This window comes from Lissotriton vulgaris, unplaced genomic scaffold (genome assembly GCF_964263255.1).
Source record: "Lissotriton vulgaris unplaced genomic scaffold, aLisVul1.2 SCAFFOLD_1232, whole genome shotgun sequence".
NCBI lineage: Eukaryota > Metazoa > Chordata > Amphibia > Caudata > Salamandridae > Lissotriton > Lissotriton vulgaris.
In genome coordinates, this window is record NW_028247607.1 from 344,751 (window position 1) to 361,143 (window position 16,393).

The window sequence follows — 16,393 nt, forward strand, 5'->3', positions numbered from 1 at the left end:
AATATAATTCAGACAACCCTTTGAGTAAAACTGAATAGCATATTAGGGTGTGCCAAAGTGGGAGAAATTATAAAACTGGAACTGATAAAGGGAGGAAAAATATCTAGAGACCTGGGAAATTCTGCATGTGGAAGCCATGCCAAAAGTCTCCAAGCAGGAAGATCTCACTGAGGTGTCATATAGTAAAGCCCTTCTGGCCAGCCACATGCTGGGAGTCTGTATATTTAATTTTTATTATTTATTTAAGAGGTTTTATTTAACACTAGCCAGACCCGAAAGTATGGGAACGATTTACAGCCGATAGGGGAGAAATCACATAAAAGAGACAAAGGTAAGGATAAGTGTTCAAAAGTCCCAATGCGCTGTGCGTTCGAGGTGCGTTATTGAGGTACAGAGGTCCAGAGGTAGACTCGATGTGTGCACAAAGTATTGTGCTAAATCTCCCTCCGAGAGGATGTGAACGAGGAGGGCGTTAGGGAGCGGTGATGAGGTAGGGAGTGGTGGAACATTGCTAGGGGTCTGCAGAGTGCAGGTTTGTGCATTTCAGTTCTCAGTTCAGGAAGGCACGATTGAGGTGGAGGTCTTTTAGGAGTCTTTTGAAATTGATAAAGGAAGGGATACCACATCCTCTCCTCAATCCACAGAAGTCCAAATGGAACTGAACAAGGTCTCTCAGAAGTCCATTCCCTATGGCTCTTCAGCATAAATAAAAGGGATCAGTGTTCCAGAGTCCCAAATTTGACTGGTTTAGAAGTCCACTTACCTCCAGATGGGCATTACTCCCACATTTCCATCTCCAATCTGGTGAATCTCCCTTGTCCAGGGTTGGTGGTCAACAGTTCTGGAAGGTATACACCTCTACCCAGTCCTAAGGTACCCCATCATCACTTCATCCCTATCCCTACTTTCCTGAGCAGCATTCAGGAAATCCATTGAAAGACCTTCCTTGGGAGCCTCAGCTCTGCCTCCAACCCACACAACCGCTTGATGTATTCCCACCACAACTTCTGGGAGGAGTCCTTCCTAAGTCATAATATTGAAGGAATTTGAAGACAGACTTTAGCGAGTTCATATGAGATTTGGGTTTGGCACCCATCAAGAATCCACATGCTATGTAAATCTTTGTAGCCACAACCTGATTACTTGAGACTCTCAAAGCAAGTGGATGTGTTTCTTTGAATGAATTTAATACCAACTTAGATCAATAGAGAGGAAGTACTTTTATTCAATTTCATTTAAAATCATAAAAGAGCGTTACAATCCACCAGAATACATAAAAATGTCAGAAAATTGTTCTGTTTTGAAAATGACATTAAACTCATTTAAATATATGTTCAAAATAATATTAAAACAGTTCATTTCATGTGGGCATGTGATGACAAGCCCTACTGCAAAAAGTGGGCTTCAAATGAACTTGGGTTAAACTATACCCAAACAAGCACAGTTTCATAATTTGTAAATAGAGGGCTGTAGTCCTATGAGCCGTAGAATTTTAATTCGAATAAACAAGGTGGTTCTGAAATGACAAGTTCTATTCATCTATCACTCTTTTCTAATTTATTTGCCACTAGGCTCAGAAACTCTATCACCTTGCATGCCCTTTGGACTGTCGAGCCTCTAAGCATTTTATTGTAGCAGCTCTGTAAGTTCTTATTTGTTCTCTCTTTAGTGTTGGCCGTGAAAGGGTTTTCTGAATATTTAATAGTGCTGGACAGATACATAATAGGTGGAGTAGTGACTCATCTCCATGTCCACAAAGGCCCATTCCTTGGTGTTTCCATTTTGGGGTAAGGTCTCTTAGCTGAATAAGCTCCCAGTCTCAATGGAATCAGATTCCACTTTTCTTGTTTTGAAAAGTGTTCTAGCTGATATGATTGAGGTTTTAGAGATTTGTATGTTGGCATCTCCACCCACGCATAGGTTTTAAAGCTCAAAGATGCTTTGTCTTTTAACATGGGATTGTCAATTGATGGCTTTGTTAGCTATTTGTTTAAACTCGTGAGCCAAGTGTCACCTAACTTTAAAGCTGAAAGACATTGTTTTTATACTTACTGGACTTTTTTGGTTTGTGATGGTGGATTTTCTGAAAATCTGCAGGAAGTAAATAAATAACAAGGTCAGATTACATTAGGGACACAAATCTATAAAACTTCAGATGCAAAGCCGTCCAGTATTTTAGCTTCATACACAAAAAAGAAGCTTTGATTTTTACCTTACCTGTGGTAATTTCTCCTTTTCTTGTTGTTCTTTGATTTACTGATCCTCTCTGCTCCATACCCTTTTCCTGTGAAATATATTTGTATAAAAAGTCATTATTTTTGCATATTAAAAAATCTACCTAGTTTAAGAAAACAAGTATTCCATTTATCTACATCATTTAGGAGTTTATTAATCGTTGACCCCCCTCGCTCATGCATTGATACCTCAGCACTCTTATTTACGAGTTTGCTCATACATTCTCCAATTTGAATAATACATAACTACAAATATTGTGAAAGGTTTGATAGTTTTACTTCTTCAAATGGAGAACTGAAGGACAGTTTATTTAGAGAAGATTGAATTCAAGGCAACAGGTTTAAATTAGGAGGTTATAAAAAAAGCATTGAAACAAATGTTGTTTTTCGCAATGAGATGTGTAATTACCACCATCCAAGACATATAAAAGAAATTAATCAAACTAAATTGAAACTCTAAAACAATAAGGAAACACTGTCCTTTACCTTCATCTGGAGGTGGTTATGATATTGACAAAGGTATCCTAAATCAAATCAAGACAAAATATATTTATTTACATTTGATACATGCATAAAATTACAGACTAAAATTATCCTAAAAACATTTGATCGACAAGAAGTCTAAAATGAATAATAAATGGTTTTAAGATATGCCCAATAAAATATCAATATTCACAAGTAGCCCATTGCAAAAATAAACTTCAGTTCATTGTGAGGACAATTTATTGCAGCATGAAATAAAAAAATGCAATTCCCCCTGGGCAAATACGAGTAGCACATTCCAATAAATAATTTTCCAGTCATGAGACTTTTATCTATTTGTTCAATTAAAACAACATACCTGCCTGTTGAATCTCTCCTTATACGAAGAACTGAATATAAACATTTTGCAACCATGAAAAAAATATATGGTGTTTCCAGGGAGTTAATACCTGCAAGAGCCGTAGAATGTGAAACTGGACTCAATTTTGTTATCAGGGGGAGCATATACTTTTGGTCTCTCCATTTTATAATGAGGACAAAAAAGTAAGATATGCGACATGGTTTGGGAAGACACACCATTACAAGGACATTGCGACAGGTTTTTTAGTGAGTATACATGCGCTGGGTATCCTACCGTCAAGAGGAAATAATTTAACCTCATCCTTGTTAAAAGATATTGATGCATATTATTAGTAACAAAGGAGAGATAGGAGTCATGATCCTTGGGGATTCTGGGCAAGGTATTGTAATGAATAACCATAGCTTTACTTTGATTGTGTTGCTATCTTTATAGCTCACATTTTTGAAGAAGGCCTTTTTCAGCTTAATCTTGGAAAAGGGCAAACATTTGTTTGGTGTTATGTACAAATCAGCTAAGCCCAAGTCTGTGAGACCTTCTAACATATACTAGCCACGGGATATTGCTGGCTTGATCTAAAGATATTACGTCTTTTAGTATTGTCTGATTTTATCTAACCGTATCCCTTTTCCAGATGAGCAACCATAAAAGGAGTGGGGTCAATTTAATAGTGTCAGAAATAAAGGGGAGGGCAAGTTATTTGTGGGCAATCAGATTCGAAAAGGCTGATTTAACTGATTGCAATTTTTTCACAAACTTGTCCTTGACCATCTGCAAGGCACCCACTTCTGCCATACCCCATATATTTCAGCTCCGTAGGTTGCTATGGCTATTGATTTTGCTTTATATATTTTAAGCATTTCAGTAATTGATTTTTTCCCCAGTTTGGAGGCAAATTTCCACAACACCCCTATACTTCTTTGTAGCATGTTAGTTTGATTTGCAATCATAGACCCCTAATTATTAAGAGGGGTCCTAAATACATAAATGACTCTACTCGTTCCAGCGAGCCCCCATCTAGGTGAAATGGTATGGACTTCTTCTTTCCAATCCCTGCTATCATGATATATGTTTTCGATCTATTGACTATCAGTCCCAGTTTATCTATAAAGGTCAAGTAAGAGCCCATCAAGTGTGGTAAGGACAGGGGTGTCCTGGCCATCAGAACTGTATCATTTGCGTAGAAGAGATGCATCATCTGCTCTGCCTGACCTAAAACACACTTCAGGCTGGAGAGAAAACGCTAATTAGAACCCCATGTCGAGGCGAGGCCTGGCCACATTGGCATTCTTTTTATTCTGACAACGACAAATGTGATAAAAACATAACATTCATGTTCATGTTAATCTTGACAGAAGTGAAGGATTGCATTACCCTGGACAGGCATGCACACACACACACACACACACAGGCGCGCACTCACACACACAAATGCTTTCACATACACAGGCAAACACACACAGATGCTTTCACATACACAGGCAAACACACACAGATGCTTTCACATACACAGGTATGCACACACACACACACAGATGCGCGCACACGCCCAGGCATGCACACAGATGGCACACACGCCCAGATACGCACACACTTAGATGCTCACACACGCCCAGGTACGCACACACATGCAAATGAGCACACATATACAAGCACACACATAGGCACGCACACATACACAGGGGCTTTCACATACACAGACAAATTACACTCACACATACACACAGATGCTTTCACATACACAGGCAAACACACAGGCATGCACACATACACAGATTTGCATGCATGCATATATACACACACGCACACATACATTCATGTTTCTGTGAAAGAGGTAATTTCAAACTGCCTGAGTGTTCACATCTAAGACAAGAGCAGAATGTTATAGAACAAAACTGCCCAATCAGAGACTCCGGCAGGAAGTAGTGTCAGAGTAGGGAGGGACTGAAAACAGCATTTCACACCAGCAGAAAAGACTTAACCACACTACACATTGAAAGAGAGGCCAATCAGTATTTGTTTTATTCTGATTACCGCAAAGGGATACAAACTTAACATTCCTTTACAGTTAATTATGACAACAGTCCCTACTTTTTTAGATTCCCCCAATCCACGTCATGCTCTTGCCCTTGACACTACAGAGCTGCCTGAATGAGAAGAGCATTGTACTTCGGCGGAAATATCCGCATTACACGCACATCTGGAGGCTCAAGCAACGCTTTAAGTAGAATGAAACAACCAGTGTGCCCCTCAAATGGGCGTGGCCAATGTAAGTAGGGGCGTGACTTAACAATTTGCACTCATAGTGGGCCACCGGCGGGTATTTTGCTGCTTCTGTTCCATTGCCTCCAGATAATTTAATACAATCAGTAACATTACACCTACAACAAGCCAGGACTATTGGCTTTGTCATTGGTTGTAAGTTGTGTAAGATAAATAAGAAAAAACTTTGGCTTCGTTCTATAGAACATTAAAAATGCTTCAGTTCTGACATGACGAAACTGGATGTATGTCGTTACAACGCATACTTTTACTCCGCATACCATTACAACGCGGTATTTACAACGCATACCGCTACAACGCATAGCGCTTTGGGGTGCTGGATAGTGGTAAGTATAATTTACTATTCTAACTCCAGTCCCCGTGGACCCTAGGGAAGGTGTTGGATAGTAAATTAAACTTACCTCTTATCCTAGAGCGCCCCCCAGCGCAATGCGTTGTAACGGTATGCGTTGTAATGCCTGCGTTGTAGTGGTAGTGCGGAGTAAAAATTGCGTTGTAACAGGTGCATACCGACGAAACTGAAAGAACCACAACGCATCTCTTTAACGTTACATCACAGGCAGTGAAGGGGGGCACTGCTGCAGTGATTTATTTTTCTCACCCTGTGGGTGAGGGCAAAAACGGAGAATCCGATAGAAACTCGTCTTAGCAGCTGCTTTTTGGATCTGCTGTTGCTGAGTACCAGCAGCACCCGGCCCACTTAAAACACTGGGCTCATGGTCGAAAACAAAAGCTCTAACATGTTTACCCAAGTTTCACCGTCCATATTTGACAACAGAACTCATTCAGGCAGATTTTCTAAGCAAAAAAATGTGGCTAATTGTGTCTGTCTCCTGCATGCAATTGCCTCTGCTCTAACAGAATTGAGGAGGACGGGTGCATTTTCCGGATTCAGTTTTTTATTTTAAATCTCCCCCTTACCTCTTCTGAAATGTTGGCATGTGTGCCCATTGTTTCCCGACCTTCAGGCATGCTCTTAAATGAAAGCTGCTCCCTGAAACATCCGACACTGACTCCGCTTCTCCCCAGGGCGGGGGACGGGTGCAAGGACTGCCGGACACAGCTTTTCACCAGGGCGGGAGAGCCTGAAACTAGGACCAGTGGTATAGCGCTAAACGGGTCACGATGATAGGGGCAGAGGTCACACTTGAAGCTACCCAGACCGGGGCCACGACCTGATCAACACAGACTGGGCAGAGGTTCCAAACTGAGGAACCAGGACCGGACACAGCTCGCGAACCAAGTGCGTGTGCAGGTGAGAAGCAACCAGCAGCACCGGGAAGTCGTAGACTAACAGACAGTGTGTGGAAAGGGGTTTAGGGGAGGCGCATAGGCCGCCCACCGCGGTGGTGGATCTGTGAAGACCTCACACAGGCTTTCGGCACTGGTGGGTGGCAGACACTGTGCACCCTGGAGCTTTAACCCACCGGGTCGGGGCACAGATTAGAGTAGAAGCAGGGTCGGGGCACAGATTACATAGTAGAAGCAGAGTCATATGCACTAACAATGTGCATGAAGGACATTGTTGGGGCCCGCCCCGCTGCCTGCATCCCAGCTAGGAGTCAAGCCATGCCGGTGCTCGGGCCAGGCGGGTGCTTCTCACTCGGCATCTTGGGGGGCAGCCTGGTGCAGATGCTGATCCGCCAGCTGCCGCGGACCTCCCAACCCTGCTCCCACTGGCTGCTGGCTTACTGCAATGAGCACAGGGTGCCCTTCAAGGACCCCGAGAGCACGCACGGGCAGTATCAGACTGCACAATGTACCACCCGCGACAACGCAACCCCTCAGTTTGGCAAGCTGCTTGGGCGGATGCAGATCAATGCAATGTACTTGACCCAAGCCATGCGCAGTGTGAGGGGCCTGAGCATTGGATGCTGGTGCACAAGAGTGTGTAGAAGCTGACTGCATGAGACTTGAAGGGAGCGACTTCACGCCTACCCCGACCTACTGATGACCTTAGTGGAACACGCGCCTCACAGTAGGGGGCGAGAGAGGAGGGGGCCTGCATGATTCACTCACGGGAGGGAGCAGCTGGCACGGTGATAATTGCTGCCATATGCTAGCAGCTCGCTCCCGCCTGGAGATCACCAGTTGTGCACGCGTTGCAATAGAAAGCAATGCAGCGCATGCACGTTTTTGGGGAGAAAACCTCATCCATGACATGAGGTCCTCTCCTATGCAGCACATGCGCGCTGCTTAGGCAATACCTAAAATGTGAAATAGCGAATAACGATAACAGGCAAAACTTTGCTCTGTACTAATTTGTAGAGGAGCACTTTGACCTGTCCACATGACAAGTTATATGTAAGTAATGCTTTAATAAATTAGAGGATAATAAAATGCCTGCTAGAGCTGTGTATAACAAGTTAAAACTGGTTCCCATTCCAGAAGCACTTCAAGGTTTAAATATTTACGAGTCCATTCTTATTTAAACGATACATCCATTTAAGCCTATAATACGTATGGAGCCAAAGACAGGCTAGTTACCCCCAAATGAGCTGCCGAAAAGTCTAAAAGGTAGAGTAGTATATTTGCCATTAGATGTCAAGAAAAACATTGGAACTGTAGGGGTAGATACAGATTTAGATGAAGGACTTATAATTCTTGCAAATGGTGTGCCTACCAAGAACAAGAAGATATGGCAGAGGTTAGTAGATGTTACCAAAGTAAAAAAAAACTACTTTATATCTGGTACAAAGCTATGTTTATTATAGAAATGTGGAAAGCCTGCAAGATATCACACATATGGAGGATCAGACATTTCCATCAACAGGTCAGATTGAGAAGGTGGATCAGTCCAGAACTGAAAACAGTTATAATCATATCAGCATGGTCCCTTTGCATTCTAAAGAGGTTATTGGTGATGTGATTGAGGTGTTTCAAATGAAGGAAACAAAAGGAGCTCCATTACGTCTGTGGGAAAAAGGTTACGAAGATCAGTGTTTACCATATCTTTTTCCTATTGTAGTAGGTTGCAGGTGGCACAAGTAGCCTGTGCAAAACCTGCAGCCGAGTATAGATGTAGTAGACTTTATTCAGAAGACCCTAGATTTCCTCAATGTTTTCCTTATATATTTCACCTGTTATTTGAGAGTGACTTGTCTGGCCTCTCATATGACATAAAACAGGAGTTAATCTGAAGAATACATCAACAAGAGAACACTTGGAGAATGTTCAAGGAAAAGATGCACGCTTGGAATACAATTTAGTAAAACCTAATAGCATGTCAGCGTGGTACTAATGAATATTAATATCGACGCCGTGGTGAACTCAAGTGCATGTAGAGGATCCTTGGAGCACCTACTTGGTTCCTGATGCTGAGTTGTGCTGAATATGCATGGGATGACCTGCAAGAATTCTTGCAGGAGGCAAATTCAAATATAAAAGACATTCTCATCAGAAGACTCCAGGAGGACTGTGCTCAGTAGACCCTGTAAAGTTTAGCAGATATTTTAATCACAGAATCAGATATTTCAAGCAAAGATGTCTTTGATCTTCAACAAAACAAAACCTCCTCATGGTGAAGTGATACAGTTTTTTTTGGCGTCAAGTGTTCCAAGGCAGAGGTGCTCCCCATATGTGCTTCCCATATTCACATGCTGACAGTGATGTGTCTGTGTTGTCTTTTAATGAGCAGTGTTTAACTTGCTCCATCCCAAAGGAGAGTAGAGAAAACATAGTAAGACAACACGTTCTACGATTCCAAAGTCATAGATGAAGAAAATGTTGTCATCGAAAATACAGAGCAAAGGGGAACTTTTATACCAGATGTCATATCGTATTCCCACGACTTGTCATCTCACAAGGAAGAGTCAACAGCTTTTTGTCTGAAATCGAACATAACTTAGAAGGAAATCACCAAAGAATATATACAACCTAAGAAGAACAGAGGCCTCCAAGTATATTAATGACAACAGCCCTGTGATTTTGAATATGTGAAATGCAAAAATGGATGTACAGTTTGTTGCTGATAACTCAATTGTTGTTGCTGGGTATGTTACATCTTATGTTACAAAGTCAGAGAACTGCAACAACCCATGCATCCCTTTGAAGCTATGCACCAACACTTAATTGTCAACACCACACTTATGGCACATGGTTGCGCTGGTCAACTAATTTAGACATGAGCAGAACAAAGGTTATTTATAAATACAATATACATAACATGTGTACTACGATCAGCCTCCCCAGCCTTCCCTTTAGATTTTCGGGACCTAAAATAATCTGAACTGTCACACTTGCATATAAAACAATAAAAGCCATCCAAACAAGCTTGCAGACCATTTGCGGGACAGGCCATCATCATCCGAACATAATTTAACCAGGACTGAGCGCATAGACATTTTTGGGACATCAGAGGTACAGTCTAATAAAAAGGAGTCAAGGGCATTCATAAGAAAAAGAAATAAAAAGGGCACTAAGATGCAGCATTGTTCCACAAAATAGGTAACTTGGATGGGGTGAGTCTGGTCGCCAGACTGGGGTAGCGTACACTCATATTTGTGTCTTGATGGCACCCCATTGGTAACTTGGATGGGGTGAGTCTGGTTGCCAGACTGGGGTAGCGCACACTCATATTTGTGTCTTGATGGCACCCCATTGGTAACTTGGATGGGGTGAGTCTGGTCGCCAGACTGGGGTAGCGTACACTCATATTTGTGTCTTGATGGCACCCCATTGGTAACTTGGATGGGGTGAGTCTGGTCGCCAGACTGGGGTAGCGCACACTCATATTTGTGTCTTGATGGCACCCCATTGGTAACTTGGATGGGGTGAGTCTGGTCGCCAGACTGGGGTAGCGCACACTCATATTTGTGTCTTGATGGCACCCCATTGGTAACTTGGATGGGGTGAGTCTGGTCGCCAGACTGGGGTAGCGTACACTCATATTTGTGTCTTGATGGCACCCCATTGGTAACTTGGATGGGGTGAGTCTGGTCGCCAGACTGGGGTAGCGCACACTCATATTTGTGTCTTGATGGCACCCCATTGGTAACTTGGATGGGGTGAGTCTGGTCGCCAGACTGGGGTAGCGCACACTCATATTTGTGTCTTGATGGCACCCCATTGGTAACTTGGATGGGGTGAGTCTGGTCGCCAGACTGGGGTAGCGCACACTCATATTTGTGTCTTGATGGCACCCCATTGGTAACTTGGATGGGGTGAGTCTGGTCGCCAGACTGGGGTAGCGCACACTCATATTTGTGTCTTGATGGCACCCCATTGGTAACTTGGATGGGGTGAGTCTGGTCGCCAGACTGGGGTAGCGCACACTCATATTTGTGTCTTGATGGCACCCCATTGGTAACTTGGATGGGGTGAGTCTGGTCGCCAGACTGGGGTAGCGTACACTCATATTTGTGTCTTGATGGCACCCCATTGGTAACTTGGATGGGGTGAGTCTGGTCGCCAGACTGGGGTAGCGCACACTCATATTTGTGTCTTGATGGCACCCCATTGGTAACTTGGATGGGGTGAGTCTGGTCGCCAGACTGGGGTAGCGCACACTCATATTTGTGTCTTGATGGCACCCCATTGGTAACTTGGATGGGGTGAGTCTGGTCGCCAGACTGGGGTAGCGTACACTCATATTTGTGTCTTGATGGCACCCCATTGGTAACTTGGATGGGGTGAGTCTGGTCGCCAGACTGGGGTAGCGCACACTCATATTTGTGTCTTGATGGCACCCCATTGGTAACTTGGATGGGGTGAGTCTGGTCGCCAGACTGGGGTAGCGTACACTCATATTTGTGTCTTGATGGCACCCCATTGGTAACTTGGATGGGGTGAGTCTGGTCGCCAGACTGGGGTAGCGCACACTCATATTTGTGTCTTGATGGCACCCCATTGGTAACTTGGATGGGGTGAGTCTGGTCGCCAGACTGGGGTAGCGTACACTCATATTTGTGTCTTGATGGCACCCCATTGGTAACTTGGATGGGGTGAGTCTGGTCGCCAGACTGGGGTAGCGCACACTCATATTTGTGTCTTGATGGCACCCCATTGGTAACTTGGATGGGGTGAGTCTGGTCGCCAGACTGGGGTAGCGTACACTCATATTTGTGTCTTGATGGCACCCCATTGGTAACTTGGATGGGGTGAGTCTGGTCGCCAGACTGGGGTAGCGCACACTCATATTTGTGTCTTGATGGCACCCCATTGGTAACTTGGATGGGGTGAGTCTGGTTGCCAGACTGGGGTAGCGCACACTCATATTTGTGTCTTGATGGCACCCCATTGGTAACTTGGATGGGGTGAGTCTGGTCGCCAGACTGGGGTAGCGTACACTCATATTTGTGTCTTGATGGCACCCCATTGGTAACTTGGAAGGGGTGAGTCTGGTTGCCAGACTGGGGTAGCGCACACTCATATTTGTGTCTTGATGGCACCCCATTGGTAACTTGGATGGGGTGAGTCTGGTCGCCAGACTGGGGTAGCGTACACTCATATTTGTGTCTTGATGGCACCCCATTGGTAACTTGGATGGGGTGAGTCTGGTTGCCAGACTGGGGTAGCGCACACTCATATTTGTGTCTTGATGGCACCCCATTGGTAACTTGGATGGGGTGAGTCTGGTTGCCAGACTGGGGTAGCGCACACTCATATTTGTGTCTTGATGGCACCCCATTGGTAACTTGGATGGGGTGAGTCTGGTCGCCAGACTGGGAGTAGCATACACTCATATTTGTGTCTTGATGGCACCCCATTGGTAACTTGGATGGGGTGAGTCTGGTCGCCAGACTGGGAGTAGCGCACACTCATATTTGTGTCTTGATGAAGACTTTCAAACATGTGCAATAGGGATGAATCTACTCCTAGAAGTCTCATCATATCCCACAATGCATTTCTATTCACTAAGTCAAAGGCACAGAGAGGTCCATAAAGGCTATGTGTATGGCCCCTCTCCTGGCCTTGACATATTTACCCCAAATTAGGGAGAGATTCAGAGCTTGTTCTGCAGTACTCATTCCTGGGTGAAATTCACATTGTGTTTTTATCAAAAAGGAATTTTCACTCGTCCAGGCTTCCAATTTCTCTAAAATTACCCTGCCAAAGATTTTACCCAAAGAAAAAAGCTGTGCAATCGAGCGGTAGTTGAATGGAACATTCGTATCAACCTTTTTAAATATGGGAACTGTAACTGACTGCCTCCGTGACTCAATGCCCCCCGCCCCAGCTATTATAGACCAAAGAACGTTTGTGAGCAGCCTGTCCCAGAAGTCCTAATAGTTTAAAAAAAATCCACTGTACTCCATCTGGTCCTGCTGCCTTCCCTGATGCTGAGCCGAGTATAGCTGTGCGTTCTTCCTCCACAGAAATGGATTTGCTCAAATCAACTAGTTCCTTGCTGGTTGCAACAGGCCAGTAGGTAGCCTTGGATTTTTCCCAGGCTTTTCAGGGTTAAATATTTTTGCAAAATGGGCAACCCATTCTTGCTCCCTTGTTTATCAGTCAACGCCTGACTATGACATTTTGGTGAAAAAGGGCCTATTCTTTATTTCCCAGGAGGCTGGGTTATCTTTCGGGGCTGCTGCTTGATCCAGATCATCCCAAGACTTGGTTCTTATTTCAGCCTTTCTAATTTCAAAAGCTTTTTGGTAATTCCTCCTGGCCTCCCTCACCTCCACTGGATCCTATGGAATGTTGCGTTAAGTTTTTTAAAGTTCTATAGGAGTTTGTACATTCTGAATTAAACCAAGTGCAAAAAGGGCGTAGGAACTGTGGGTTCTTAATCAATAGGGAATCAGAAATTGAATTACAAATCCTTGCACAATTTTCACACTCAGTAGCTGGTTGACAGTTTTCTCCCAAGCAATTTAAGATTTCCATATCATTTTTGCTCACCGCTTCTGTGAGACTTTTGCTAGGATTGACTTGTCGCCATTTTATGTGCACACCCTTATCATTAATGTAGAGCAAAGTCTGTGTTTTGCAAAGCCTAGGAAGAGAAAAACGTGTGCAGGCAATCGCTAAAAAGGGACGGAACGGACCTTGCAGGTTTTCATCAGCGAGTCATGTTATCTGACACAAGAATATAGTCAATGGTGCTCCCTTTGCCTCTTCCTACAAAAGTTGGAATATCTATCTGGTTTTACACCAGTAAATCCATTGCAAAGGTCAAGGTATTCACTAGTATTAGCCTTCTTAATGCCTCTCCATATGCTGAGTGCTTAGAGTGACCAGCAGGCTCACCCAACCCATCATAAATACCACACACGTGATTCCCACTATAGAGACATTTTTTATATTAAAGCCCATAATATAGAAGCCTCCTTCAGTTCTCTGTCGATTTTCTCCTGGAGAATTTGCGCATTATGACAGTCAGGAAAGCATCTCTTCTCGCTGACCATATGACACTGTATGTATGTGGTAAGCTGTAAATTGACGGGCTGAAGATTGAACATGTATGTTTGTGAGCTGTCACACAGCTTTCATGTTTAGGAGTATAACTGAAACAAATAAAAAAGCAGAACTTTTTAGTGAAACTTGATTATTTTTCAACAGACATTATCATCTGACCTAATTTGATAATGTTTTTTCTATTTTTTTAAATTACATATATGGAAGCATGTCATATTTGGCTGCTGTTGAGGTTTAAAGGGATGCAGTAGCTTCAGGTCAAAATATTAATCCCTAGGCCATGCCTACATGTAGCCGTGAAGATCGATAACGTAGGGCCGGATTCACAAAGGTAAACTTAGACCAAAAGTCCAAGGGGACATGCATCATGGAAAATACTAGTCGCATAGCATAGGGGTTGATTCTGCGAATCGGCCCCTTTGCGACCGGTATTTACGCATTTGGGATGCATCACCCAAATGTAAAATCGCAATTTAGGGAATTGCAAATGTTGCGATTACCTAAATTGCGAATGCATCATGCACTTCCAAATTGTGATTTTGCAATTTGGAATCGGAAATCACCATCAACTTCAAATTTATGGTAATTTGCAAACATTTTTCAAAGTGCCATGTGCAAACATGCAAAATTCAGGGGTGCAACAGGGTGGCCTTTTTGCCCCCTTGCACCCTTGACGTTGCATGCGCAATTTGCACGTACTTAATTGGTACTTTCAAATTGTGTATGCAATTCCCTTTCATTCCTTTGGGCCTCTAGGTCCATAAGAATGAATGGGAAGATTTTTCTTAATTGCAATTCACAATTCAGGAATATGTAGGAAAAATGTTTTGTTTGCGTTTCCTACATTCATAAGGAAAATTGCTATTAAGGAATCGCAATTTCTTACGTTGATGCATGTGCCACTAAGTTTACTACTGGTAAAGTTAGACTTTAGCTTTAAACTTAGGGGCAGATTTACAAACCCCTTGCACCACTTTTGCGTCCCTTTTCCCATGTTTTAAGTGACGCAAAAGTGGCGCAACGGGCTTGTAAATCTGCACTTTAGACTTTTGGTCTAAATGTACGTATGTAAATCGGACCCTTGCAGTGCGCGTCTTTCTTCTTGTGCACTGCAGTCTGTGGAGATGTCGGGCGCGCCTTTCGGGCATATCCTGCACCCGGTCGTTCTGCGTTTGCTCCCGCGGCCCAATCACAATATAATATATTGGTGGCTGTTAGCAATGCTACTGCAAAAGATAATATTGTGACGCAACACATTTTAGATGGAATGGTAAATCCGGCAGACATTCAAACACTGCCAGCACAATATTTATTCGGAGCTCGCGCCCCAGTGCACCTCCCTGTGCTCCCCTCCACACCAACACTCACAAACACCAGCAGCACGTACAGAACCATGCATACATCAAGTGTACTCACGGCACGCGCTCTGCAGCACTACTCCTCCCTGTGCTCCCCTCCCCAGGAGCACTCACAAACACCGGCAGCACGTACAGAACCATGCATACATCAAGTGTACTCACGTCACGCGCTCTGCAGCACTACTCCTCCCTGTGCTCCCCTCCCCAGGAGCACTCACAAACACCGGCAGCACGTACAGAACCATGCATACATCAAGTGTACTCACGTCACGCGCTCTGCAGCACTACTCCTCCCTGTGCTCCCCTCCCCAGGAGCACTCACAAACACCGGCAGCACGTACAGAACCATGCATACATCAAGTGTACTCACGTCACGCGCTCTGCAGCACTACTCCTCCCTGTGCTCCCCTCCCCAGGAGCACTCACAAACACCGGCAGCACGTACAGAACCATGCATACATCAAGTGTACTCACGTCACGCGCTCTGCAGCACTACTCCTCCCTGTGCTCCCCTCCCCAGGAGCACTCACAAACACCGGCAGCACGTACAGAACCATGCATACATCAAGTGTACTCACGTCACGCGCTCTGCAGCACTACTCCTCCCTGTGCTCCCCTCCCCAGGAGCACTCACAAACACCGGCAGCACGTACAGAACCATGCATACATCAAGTGTACTCACGTCACGCGCTCTGCAGCACTACTCCTCCCTGTGCTCCCCTCCCCAGGAGCACTCACAAACACCGGCAGCACGTACAGAACCATGCACACATCGAGTGTACTCACGTCACGCGCTCGGCAGCAGCAGTCTCGGCTCCTCTCAGTCTCTGTGTGCAGCGGGTGTGATCTTGGCTTCCTGCCTCCTGTTATATGAGCCTCGGAGCCCCGCCCACGGCACAGAGTCTGAAAGTGCCGCTCACGTCCTGGTGGGGGCGCACTGCACACACGAGCACTTTACCTGTGTGACTGCTCACTCCGAACCTGCCTGTTGGTGGCTCCTCGTGCTGCTTAACGGGGTGTGTGCAAAGTGCGCAAAGATGATACCGCTTTCGTCCAGACATGGATGGGGCAGTGGTGCTGAACCAAGGGTGCACGAGGTGATGCAGCTCCCGGATAAACAAAGAGACGGCCAGAGAAAGTCTGCCAAGAACTCTTTTAACATAGTAAAAACTTTTCCTTGTTACAGGTCACCACAGTAATTCCAATGCTGCGAAGCCGTGGGGATTACAAGAGAAACGCGATCATTGGGAACTACACACTGTTAACAATTACGGGCCACCAATAAGTAGGACCTTTCTCTCCCGTAGTTTGTGTAT

The 16,393-nt window shown here is 44.5% G+C and overlaps 1 protein-coding gene across 2 annotated transcripts in view; it reads right to left on the bottom strand.

Moving 5' to 3' along the window:
• The window catches only part of LOC147665134 (GTPase IMAP family member 4-like), a 101,804-nt gene extending 85,883 nt beyond the window's left edge, over nucleotides 1–15,921 (bottom strand). The window contains exons 1-4 of one of the 2 annotated variants that reach the window (XM_086949742.1): nucleotides 15,849–15,921; nucleotides 2,711–2,818; nucleotides 2,218–2,284; nucleotides 2,053–2,091 (exon numbers count right to left, since the gene is read on the bottom strand). In XM_086949742.1, coding sequence (XP_086805868.1) covers nucleotides 2,053–2,091; nucleotides 2,218–2,275 — 97 coding nt within the window. In that variant the 5' untranslated portion in view covers nucleotides 2,276–2,284; nucleotides 2,711–2,818; nucleotides 15,849–15,921. The remainder of the gene's footprint in view (nucleotides 1–2,052; nucleotides 2,092–2,217; nucleotides 2,285–2,710; nucleotides 2,819–15,848) is intronic. The other variant, XM_086949741.1, reaches the window with a different exon arrangement.
• Nucleotides 15,922–16,393: the final 472 nt, after the last annotated feature.